Genomic DNA, 12602 nt, shown 5'->3' with positions numbered 1-12602 from the left:
CATCATTGGTGAGAGTTTCTTTTGGAGAAGGTAGCAGATTATGAATTTGGTTCATGAGTTTACAGGTAACAATGAGTTGCTATGTTTTCATAATATCTGCCGCATGTTCAGAGATGCTTTTAATATATGACATAGGAATCCTGTGGGCTTCTTGTTGTCTTTGTTGCTATATAGGAGAGTGGCTAATTATTTTTTGGATTATTCTTTGATTATATCCATTTAGTAAGTTTTTTTTTATTTTTTTATTTTTATAATTTTCAGTTCTTGGTTGAGAGATTCTTCAGAAGAACAAATCTTGTGTACTCTGGATTTTATGATGCCACATATTTGAGATAGATGGTGGACGATGTATTGTGGATATAATGACCTGAACAAGTTGGTTTTCGGTAGACAGAAGTGGAAATTGATCCATCTTACTTACACTGGATGTATACATCTAGAAAGGAACTACTTTTTTATGATTCTTTTTCAAATGTGAACTTAATATGAGGATGTAGTTGTGATTTTTTGTAGAAATGAGTGGAGTTCTGGTTCTGTGTGACTCCAAACTGCAAAGACATCTTGAAATTTAAAATTTAAAACTCAATGGAGCTCCCCCATCTTACTATTTTACCTGTCACTAATATATTCATTCATCACCATCTGCAGTCTCCATTCCAAATTTCAAAGATCATTACTGTTAAAAGTATAACAAAGGTAGTAACATATATGATCACTTCATTAAATTTTTATTTTATGTTCAATTAAAAAATAGAATTGTAGTCAAAATGCACAATCTAATTTAGGATGCTCCATAACATAAAAGCTTTGCTTATCTCTATATCAAAGATTATAAAAAGGAGCAAGGTGAACTATAAGTTCAGAGGCAATATAAAGTGTATTATCTATAATAATTAAAGTGCTTCTACATAGTTAAAATAATTAGCATTTTTCAATTTCTGTTTATCAGTAATAAATTGATCATTTTCATCTTGGTTGTTAAGTTTGTATACTTTTATTCAGTTTGATTCTAGTTGATTTGTAGTTCTAGTTTTTCAGTGATGGGTGTAAATTTTCTGAACATAACAATAGGCCATCAGCATTTTCTGCATGTGCATATCCCAATACTGTCCTTTACCAATTGTAAGAAATTTATTTTTTGCTGAATGGGGAATTATATTCTTGTTTCCATATTCAGTTTACCCAATTATAAACAAAACTTCATGAGAAATATCTTCATGAATCAGCCCCAGTTATGGTGCTGATTGTATACAGAGCAGTTCATTTCACAAAGCTTTTTCTGTATCCCACAAAGCATACTTCCTTTATCAGATGTATGATGTCTGAGCAATTTGTTTCACATAACGTTTTCTGTATCCCACAGTGCAGAGGATATTCCCATTTTCAAATGTATAATGTCATGCATTATGGTGACTTAATACAGAAACTGGTTTTGACCTTTATTTAGGTCTCATTTAGTGGAGTGGAAGCTAGATCCATGGAGATTAGTGGTAGAAGTAATGATATGGCATCAAACGTAATATAACAAGTATCCTGGTTATGAAGATATTTCATGTGAAAACTTATTTTCTTGATGAAAACAAGAAAATAATTTCTTGTTTTCATTTTCATCCTTAAATGGGTAAGGAGTTTTAGTGCAAATCCCACCCACAAAATGTTGCAGAACTATAGATCATTTAGTACTCATGGTTGGACATAGCTAGATGATTCAGGAAATGCTGTTCTAGACACCAAGCATTTAACTCTTACACTACTTCAGGCCCCTGGTAAGCCAAGTGGTGTCTCACATTAAGCATTGAAACACAGCAGCCACTTAGACTCTCATAAATAGTCATATTGTCAGTGAAATTAAAACATACAGCCTGTTAATTGAAGAGCAATTATGCTATTCACTCAGCCTGCCAGGAAGTACAATAACATTTATTTAAAAAAAAAAAAAATTGCTTACATGTTAATTTAATAAAATAAATTTTAATTTTGAAAAATAGTATTTGTTGCTAAATTGATTTTGTTTCCAGGCATTATTTATTCATCTAAATCAGTGGTTGATATTGACCCCCAGGGGTCGATATAACATTGTTAGGGTTCTAGTAGCAAGGCTTATACGTTGGTCATACATAACTGGTAATTAGTTTACGGAATTAACAACGCATATAAAGTATATAAAGTACGGAATTAACAACGCATATAAAGGTAACTTTGATGAATAACTTCTATATTTCGGCAATGTCACATTGCCATCTTCAGGAACATAAAGATATGGTATGTGCACGCAGGCACTAACAAAAGCAAATGAGGAAGAAAGCAAGAAACTAATATTGTTCCTAAAGTCCTAATGGTGCCCTCTGGCAGGCTAATTTGGTTGTCTTGGCAGTTAGGCTGAAGTTCTCATAATGTATGTCTCCCAAATTTGGGGTAGTTTCATGCACCCAAATTTGTTGAGGTTAGGAACAGTTTTTAGTTTTTTAGAGCTGCTGATGATTCCTTGAATAATATTTCATGTTTAAACTTGCTGCGGTGTATTATTTTTGTTTTCTTCCAACGAATTCTATGGTGGGTATCTAAGGCATGGTCTGCCAGCCCAGAGCGGCTGTACTGGTGAAACCGGATGTAGTCTTTGTGTTCTGAAATCCTGATATTTGCTGTTCTGCCTGTTTGGCCAAAGTAGGACAATTTGCAGCTGCAAGGGACCTGGTATACACCAGGTAGGTCTAGGGGAAGTGGTTGGTCTTTGGTAGAGTGGATAAGGGATGCCAACTTTTTATATGGTCTGTAACAAGAAGTAAGGTCATATTTTTTGAGGATATTGGTTATTTTCTCAGAGATGCCCTGGATGTAGGGGATTATTGTGGAGGGGGGGGGTTGTGGTTTACTGGTTTTAGTATTTTTTGGGGGTTACAGCCATTGGCTAAGAAAGTGTTGAGGATGTGGTTTAGTTCAGTAGTTAGGGCCTTGTCATCTGAGCAGATTAATTTTGCCCTGTTATATAGTGTTTTTATAACCCCATATTGTTGTGAGGGGGAGTGGTGGGATTGCTGGTGAATGTATCTGCCAGTATGGGTGGGTTTTCTGTAAACAGAGAAAACCAAAGAACCATCAAGCTGGTGAGTGATTAAAGTGTCTATGGAGGGTGTTGTTTTCCTCTTTTTCTAAGGTGAACTGGACTCTGGGGTGTTGGTTGTTTAAGTGTGTTAGGAAGGAGTGGAGTGTGTCTGAGCCATGTGGCCAAATAGCAAACACATCATCCACGTAATGAAGCCAAATAGTGGGTTTTTGTGGGGCGGAGTTTAAGGCTTTCTCTTCAAAGGTCTCCATAAAGAAATTGGCCAAGGATGGGGAAAGTGGTGAATCCATGGCTGTCCCCTCTATCTGTTTGTAGAACTTTCCTTGCCAAATGAAATAGCCTGAGTTCATTGTGAACTGAAATAGGGCTGAGATATCGGGAGAAAACTTTGCTTGGATAAGCTCTAGAGTTTCTTTGAGTAGGACATTAGTGAATAAGGAGGAGACGTCAAAACTGACCATTATGTCAGTGTGTTGGAGTCAGAGGTTTTCTATACTGGCTTTAAAGTGGGCTGAGTTTTTTATGTGTGATGGTGTGTTGCCAGTATAGGGTGTGAGCGTTTTGGCTAAATGTTTGGCTAATTTATATGTGGGGGAATCAATGCCATCCACTATGGTACGTAATGGCACATTTTGTTTATGTATTTTTGGGAGTCCATATAATTGGGGGTGGGGGGGTCTAGAGTTATAAGGTTTTAGTTTGTTAGTGACTTCCACAGGCCAAGAAGTGACTTTCTTAAGGAGTCTGTGGAGAGTTCTAATCTGAGAGCTGGTAGGATTATATTCAATAGGGAGGTAAGTAGTACAGTCTAGTACTAAAGTATTAAGCTTACCTTCGTAGTCCTTTTGATTGAGCACCACAGTGGTCATTTTCCTACTTTGTCCTACTTTGGCCGAACAGGCAGAACAGCAAATATCAGGATTTCAGAACACAAAGACTACATCCGGTTTCACCAATACAGCCGCTCTGGGCTGGCAGACCATGCCTTAGATACCCACCATAGAATTCGTTGGAAGAAAACAAAAATAATACAGTGACATGAATAGGACATGTAAGATGGAGCAAGGTCATGAAAATAGTTATGGAGGCCAGTCATGTAGACCAAAATGACGTATTTATCAATAAACGGATGTCGGTGGTTCCCGCACGGCGCCACAGCGGAAGCGAGATTGCAAAACGTGCGTGGTTGCTTATATACTTATACTTACACGTATTCGATCCCAGTCTCATTTTTGCGCATCGACATACAAGTGAGCATTAATGTTCTAAAATTCATCAACATAAATATTATAATTCAATCGTTATTCATTCACGAACTAAACTTCAATATGTTGAAGAGTTGAGCAGGGCTGATAGTTTTGTACATCTTATATATACCTATAGGAAGATTGTCTTATTGTTATTTTGTTATCTAAATTAAATTTTATATTTTATATATTATTTATCTTTCCTATCAAATATGCAATGTTGATAAGGACGTCAAAAACGTATCCCTTTGATGTTAAGCCAATATAATAATATATACTATATTATACATACAAGAAACACTGTAACTATAAAATAAACAATCTAAAAACTCGCATATGCGTCTTTTTTTTTTTTGCTTGTCCTATTATAATTACGTAATAGTAAAATAGAGGGGGTCGATAAAAAGTCAAGAAACTCTTGAAGGGGGTCGATGGTCAAAGAAGTTTGGCGACCCCCTGATCTAAATTAAATTTGCATCTTCAATGCTACCATTTCAAAACCTTAGAACACTTGAGTAGCAATCATTGTCAGTTCTCTGATCAACATCATCAGATTAATAATTACTCCTTTTACTTATCCATGCTTCTGATTTTTAGAGAACAGGTGCCTTCATTTGTTGTCACCCTAAGACTACACTATTTAACAAAAATATCAATAATTTTCTCCTTTTTATTAAGCTTCAACCTGAGTACCCATGGTGCTAATATATTCACAAATAGTCATGCTTTCATCCTTTCTTGAATTGGACTGTTGCTACAGTGTTCACTGTTTTTAAATTTTAGACATAATAGAAAATTGTCTCATTCTTATACTGTGAAATAGAAAATATTTTAGATGAAATTTATGAGTGTTTCCTTGTGACTGCTTACACTTAACTCTCAGTATAGCAAATACTGTTATAACAGACTATCCAAAATTCCCAAACAAAGATTTGTGGCACAATGCCATTCTGAAGGAAATTCACTGTAATAAATTGTTCCTGTCCTTACAACTTTGTTTCTCAGTGTAGTGCAAGTCAATTGTAGTTAAGCAATTAGTTAGAATTTTCCTTTGTTATTGGTTTCATACAAATGTTTTCTTTCCAGGAAAGAATTAATAAATTCTATAAGAATTTAAGTTAAAATAGTAATCATCAGTTGCAGAAAAAAAAAAAACTTATCTTTAATAGGTTATTCATGGATGGCTGATTGTATCTTCATTGATGCTGTTATTTTTCTTTTCCTATATCTATCTTGGGTAAGTAAACTCTGAAGTACTTTTCTCTTAATTTTTGCATTCAGTTATCCCTAATTATATAGAGCTGAGTTATTGTTTGCAATTATTTTTTTTGAAATTAATTTCTTATTAGTCAACTTTTATTATGGTGAACCTGTAGGGAATAATTTATTATAGGAATAACAATTATTAAAGGTTGCAGAGAACTGACCAGGGCTTCTGACATAATATCCACCATTAGTAGTTATCTGGCTAGATACTGAATGAACAGGGATAGGATGACAGTTTAGAATTCAACCAACCTATTTATATTTTGCAAGTTAAATCACAAAAAATAATGGGTACAATATAAAGAAATTTCATGTCAGCTAGGTCATCATGCAGATAAACAAGTCTTTTGTTGAGATCATCACAGAACTAGAATGAACAGTGATTCAGCTACTGGAACAAACTCAGTATCAACAAAATTGAAGATAAGTACCATCAACATAAGAAGTATCAGTGGGAAAGAAGTGCAATCAGCTGAAGAATTAGAAAAGTACTACATTGAGAATATATTACTGAAACAAAGAAGACAAAAACAGGTGAGATTCTTCTAAATAACACCATGAGAATGTTATTTTTCCGTTACTGCGGTATTTCTCTATCCTTGTTTTGTCCTTTAATTCTTTACTTAAACTTCGTGAATGGTCGACTGCCTTAACTATCGACTGTTGCCATTTATTTATTTCTACTAGATCTTATGTTCTCACACTTTATAGTCTATCAGATTTGTTTATGACTTTGCCACTTAGACTATGTATTGAGTGTGAGATTATAAGATTTTAAACTAAAGGCAAAGCAGATATTGTTAGCATTTCCCACTTATGTTAATCTTTACCTTTTAATTAGTCGTGGCTTGATTATTGATCACTTAAACTTATACAGGTTCGAAATTTTCAGGATAGTGCATTGACAGAATCAGTCCAAAATGGTGTTCACAAATTAAATCGAAAAGGAATATTTAGGCAGTGTGATCTACGTTAAGTCTTTGTCAATTTCAGTTCTTCCTGATTCAGACTTAGTTCTATGTTTCTTTCCTTAAAGTTAAATCACAATCTAGAATATCCTACTAGTCATGCATACACAAACTGTAAATAATGCATACCTTGAGTAAACTTAAATCAATATTAATTCTCATAGACAGGCTTATATGTTGGATATGCATTATTAAATCACTTAAGGAATTGAACAACGTAGATACGAATATAAATTAAATTACACTTTAATGAATATTTCCGATATTTTGGCAACGTGCCGTTGCCATCTTCAAAAGGAACTTACAAAAAAAGGTATGTGCACGTAGGCACTACAACACAGTAACTGAGAATAAAGAGATGAAGCTATTGTTCTCCTAAAAGTCCTGATGGTGCCCTCTAGTGGGCTAAGTAGGTGTTCTTGGCCGTTGGGCTGAAGGTCTGCTGATGTAAGCCTCCCAAATTTGGGGCATTCGCATACAACCAAATTTGTTGAGGTTTGGAGAATTTCTTAGGTCTGAGGCTGATTCCATAAATAGTCTTTCGAATTTGTATTTGCTACGGTGTGTTACTGTAGCTTTCTTACACTGTATTCTGTGGCGTGTATCCAGAGCATGGTCTGCAAGACCGGAATGGCTGTACTTGTGAAAACGGATGTAGTCTTTGTGTTCAGAAATTCTGATATTCGCTGTCCTGCCTGATTGGCCAAACTAAGACAGTTTAAGCTGCAAGGGACCTGGTATACACCAGATAGGTCTAGGGGAAGTGGTTGGTCTTTAGTGGAGCAGATAAGGGATGCCAATTTTCTGTATAGCCTGTAACAGGAGGTCAGGTCATGTTTTTTTAAGATTTTGGTAATTTTTTCCGAGGTGCCTCGGATTTAGGGAATGATGATGGATTTAGAGTAATCCTTGTTGTGAAGGGGGGGGGATGTGGTTTGTAGGTTTTAATATTTTTTTTTGGGGGGGGGGTAGCCATTGGCTGAGAAAGTGTTGAGGATGTGATTTAGTTCAGTGTTTAGGGCCATGTCGTTAGAACAGATTAGTTTAGCCCTGTTGTATAGTGTTTTCACCCCTCCATATTGTTGTGAGGGGGGGGGGAATTGTTGGTGAATGTATGTGCCTATATGGGTCGGTTTTCTATAAACTGAGAAATCCAAGGTTCCATCAGGCTGGCGGGTGACTAGTGTGTCTAGGAAAGGGAGGCTGTTGTTTTCCTCTTTTTCCAGGGTGAACTTGATTCTGGGGTGTTGGTTGTTTAAGTGTGTTAAGAAGGAGAGGAGTGTTTTAGAGCCATGTGGCCAAATAGCGTAGTGAAGCCATATGGTTGGTTTTTGTGGGGCAGAGGCTAAGGCTTTTTCTTCAAAGGTCTCCATAAAGAAATTGGCCAAGGGTAGGGAAAGTGGTGAACCCATGGCTCTCCCCTCTATTTGTTTGTAGAATTTTCCCTGCCATATGAAATAGCCTGAGTTCATTGTGAACTGAAATAGGGCTGAGATATCAGGAGAAAATTTAGCTTGGATTAGCTCTAAAGTTTCCTTGAGTGGCGCATTTGTGAATAAGGAGGAGACGTCAAAGCTGACCATTATGTCAGTATGTTGGAATGTAAGGTTTTTCTGCTGGCTTTGAAGTAGGTTGAGTTTTTTATGTGTGATGGTGTGTTGCCAGTATAGTATGAGAGAGCTTTGGCCAAATGTTTAGCTAATTTGTATGTGGGGGAATCAATGCGTCTACTATGGGACGTAATGTCACATTTTCTTTATGTATTTTTGGGAGTCCATAAATATGGGGGGGGGGTATAGAGTTAAACGGCTTTAATCTGTTGGTAACTTCTACAGACCAAGAAGTGACTTTCTTAAGGAGCCTGTGAAGTTTCCTAATTTGTGAGTTGGTGGGATTGTATTCGATAGGGAGGTAAGTAGCCTGCTCTAATAGAAGAGCATTAAGCTTACCTGTGTAGTCCTTTTGGTTAAGTACTACAGTTGCATTTCCCTTATCCGCTTTGGTGATAACTAATTCTTTATTATTCCTCATTTCCTGCAGAGCTTTATATTCCTTGTTGATTATGTTGGTGTTTGGTGGTCTTGCTTTGGAGAGGACACAAGCTACATCCAGTCTTACACTGTTGGCGATTTGATGTGGAAGGTGGCGGATTCTGCGTTCGATCTGGATCATAATATCCTCACCAGTTATATTTCTAGGAGCAATGGCGATGGTCATGTGAAAGCGCGTTGAGTGCTTCAGGGTAACTGAAGAAAGGTTGCTTATGGTGTTGGTAGGAAGTTTTGGATTGACGGTAGAATTCTGTTTTAATTTTTCGAATTTTTTCATCTGTCGGTCTCGTACTTTTATAAATTCTTTGTCTGCAGTGGTACACGAGACGTCATGTAAAATTGACCAAAGCCTGTGATTTAAAGTGCACGAAAGCTCTTCTTCGAAGGCAAGAATAGCTTCGTTAATGTCCGCTGAGAGAAACCGCGTGGCGGTGATTTGTTCGTGAAACTGGCACGGTTATATATATATGGAGAGCTTTTTGTGAAACAAAATGGTGCTTGAATTTTACACAGATTGGGATTACCTGATTATCCCGACAGCGTTTTAGGAAAGTGAGACGATTTAATTGTCTAGAGAACTTCAACTTCATTTTACCGTATTGGCGAGCCTTCCGTGCGATAGCATCTCCGTGGATGATGTTAATTCTTGTAGACAGGCTTATACGTTGGTTATGCATTATTAAATCACTTAAGGAATTGAACAACGTAGCTACGAATATAAATTAAATTACACTTTAATAAATATTTCCAATATTTCGGCAACGTCACGTTGCCATCTTCAAAAGGAACTTACAAAAAAAGGCACATGCACATAGGCACTACAACACAGTAACTGAGAATGAAGAGATGAAGCTATTGTTCTCCTAAAAGTCCCGATGGTGCCCTCTAGCGGGCTAGGTAGGTGTTCTTGGCTGTTGGGGCTGAAGGTCTACTGATGTAAGCCTCCAAAATTTGGGGCAGTTGCATACAACCAAATTTGTTGAGGTTTAAAGAGTCTTAGGGCTGAGGCTGATTCCATAAATAGTCTTTCGAATTTGTATTTGTTACGGAGTATTACTGTAGCTTTCTTCCACCATATTCTGTGGCATGTATCCAGAGCATGGTCTGCAAGACCAGAATGGCTGTACTTGTGAAAACGGATGTAGTCCTTGTGTTCAGAAATTCTGATATTTGCTGTCCTGCCTGTTTGGCCAAAGTAAGACAGTTTACAGCTGCAAGGGACCTGGTATACACGAGGTAGGTCTAGGGGAAGTGGTTGGTCTTTAGTGGAGCAGATAAGGGATGCCAATTTTCTGTATGGCCTGTAAGAGGATGTCAGGTCATGTTTTTTTAAGATTTTAGTAATTTTTTCCAAGGTGCCTCGGATGTAGGGAATGGTGATGGATTTAGAGTAATCCTTGTTGTGGAGGTGGGGGGGGGGGGAGGAGGGCTGTGGTTTGTAGGTTTTAATATTTGGATTTTTTTGGGGGGGAGCCATTGGCTGAGAAAGTGTTGAGGATGTGATTTAGTTCAGTGTTTAGGGCCATGTCGTTAGAACAGATTAGTTTAGCCCTGTTGTATAGTGTTTTCACCACACCATATTGTTGTGAGGGGGGGGGGTTGTTGGTGAATGTATCTGCCTGTATGGGTGGGTTTTCTATAAACTGAGAAAACCAAGGTTCCATCAGCTGGCGGGTGACTAGTGTGTCTAGGAAAGGGAGGCTGTTGTTTTCCTCTTTTTCCAGGGTGAAGTTGATTCAGGGGTGTTGGTTGTTTAAGTGTGTTAAGAAGGTGAGGAGTGTTTCAGAGCTGTGTGGTCAAATAGTGAACACATCATCAAAAAATTACCAAAATCTTAAAAAAACATGACCTGACCTCCTGTTACAGGCCATATAGAAAATTGGCATCCCTTATCCCCTCCACTAAAGACCAACCACTTCCCCTAGACCAACCTGGTGTATACCAGGTTCCTTGCAGCAGGTTCCTTCCTTGCTTGTAAACTGTCTTACTTTGGCCAAACAGGCAGGACAGCGAATATCAGAATTTCTGAACACAAGGACTACATCCGTTTTCACAAGTACAGCCATTCTGGTCTTGCAGACCATGCTCTGGATACATGCCACAGAATACGGGAAGAAAGCTACAGTAATACTCCGTAACAAATACAAATTCGAAAGACTATTTATGGAATCAGACTCAGCCCTGAGAAACTCTCCAAACCTCAACAAATTTTGTTGTATGCGACTGCCCCAAATTTTGGAGGCTTACATCAACAGACCTTCAGCTTAACGGCCAAGAACACCTACCTAGCCCACTAGAGTGCACCATCAGGAATTTTAGGAGAACAATAGCTTCATTCTCAGTTACTGTGTTGTAGTGCCTACGTGCACGTGCCTTTTTTTGTAAGTTCCTTTTGAAGATGGCAACGTGACGCTGCCGAAATATCAGAAATATTTATTAAAGTGTAATTTAATTTATATTCGTATCTACGTTGTTCAATTCCTTAAGTGATTTAATAATAAATCAATATTAATACATTATCTAGTACAATACTCTTCTTGCTCTTACAAGAATTAATTATACACAGTTGTGATTGACTCACCTTGATTGAGCTTATTTCAGTTCTTAACTTACACAATCTTATTGTACCCGTAAGCAGACACACTTGACGTACATTCTTGTCTGGAAATAGTACATATTACAAGAATTGTAAGTATGTATGTACTTACAATTCTTGTTCAGAACTGCCTTTTTCATGAATCTTTTGTTCACACAAATTGCTCCTTTTTGTCTTTCTTTCCTTCTGCTGGCTCGTTCTTGATCTCCCACCAAATTTCTTCTTTGTCTGAGTCATTGATTATTCTATGCCCTTTTGGATCCTTAACATGGCGGCAATGTGCAGCTCTTTCCTAGTGAGATGTTCCGATGATCGACACAATACTTATCATGGTGGCGACCAGGTAGGAGACGATTGAGAACTCTCAGACCTATGATGCTTCTCTTTCGATTACCGACAGTGGATCTCACTTGGCAGCAGACCCAAGTAAGAGAAGATTGAGAAACCTACGACTTACGATGCTTCTGTTTTGATTACTGACAATGGACCTCATATGGTGGCAGACCCAGGTAAGAGAAGATTGAGAAACCTAAGACAAAATCCTTCACGATGATTCGGTTTATAAAGGCCCAGACTTCCGTTTTACACATGTGCATGTCTCTTGAAACTTCCATATATGGTCATGTATTGACATCCAAACATGACATCCTTCGCGCATCTTTTGAAATTGCCACATATGGACATGGGTTAACAGCATTACATAATGTCATACACCACATTATTTTAACAAAGGCTCATGGTTAAGTTATTACAAATACAAGATTATTAATAATATATATAATAACTAAATAAAGATTATTACAGACAAAATTGAAGTTTCTCTAAGTGCAATCTCCTTAGAAAAACATGTAAAAACGAACATGATGAGTTACTTATGAGAGATTTACAGTTATATTTAGGAAATAATAATCAGGGAAAGGAAATAGTAGCAACAGTACTCAATACGAAACATGAGGATAATCTACTTGAATGGCAGGCATTATCAAGTAGTGATGTGGGCAAACATCAGAATGGGGAATCAGACAGTGTGACTTATTTCTGCCTATTGTCCAACAAAAGGAGGTGCTACTAAGGAAGAAGCAGAGCAATTTTTTTTGAGCCATTAAAGCTGATATAAAGGAAAAGTTGGCCCTTTGTTGAAGATTTGGAAAATGAATACCAGACATAGAGCAAAATTTTGGAGAAACATTTCTCTATATCTGGTATTCGTTTTTAATTTATAATAATTTTGAAGTACCTGCTGAATTTCTGTTCAGGACACGATATGCACATATTTTTATGTACATAAAAATATGCACATATTCACATGGAGAGAAGACAAGAAATAAGACAGTCTTAATGACTATATTATTGTTGATAGTGATATCATCATGCTGGTTCAGGACAAGACTCTACAGGTAATTTGAAATA

The 12602-nt window shown here is 37.1% G+C and overlaps 1 protein-coding gene across 2 annotated transcripts in view; it reads left to right on the top strand.

Annotated features, from left to right (window-relative positions):
* Psn (presenilin) overlaps nucleotides 1-12602 on the top strand; it is a 180086-nt gene that overhangs the window by 55411 nt on the left and 112073 nt on the right. For both annotated transcript variants that reach the window (XM_090398665.1, XM_090398664.1), the window contains exon 4: nucleotides 5481-5548. In XM_090398665.1, coding sequence (XP_090254791.1) covers nucleotides 5481-5548 — 68 coding nt within the window. The remainder of the gene's footprint in view (nucleotides 1-5480; nucleotides 5549-12602) is intronic.

Source organism: Typopeltis vanoorti, chromosome 10, assembly GCF_054136105.1.
Source record: "Typopeltis vanoorti isolate ZY-2024b chromosome 10, IOZ_Tvanoo_1.0, whole genome shotgun sequence".
Taxonomy (NCBI): domain Eukaryota; kingdom Metazoa; phylum Arthropoda; class Arachnida; order Uropygi; family Thelyphonidae; genus Typopeltis; species Typopeltis vanoorti.
Note: the sequence above shows the minus strand (reverse complement) of the source record. Positions and strands in the feature narration are given on the sequence as shown.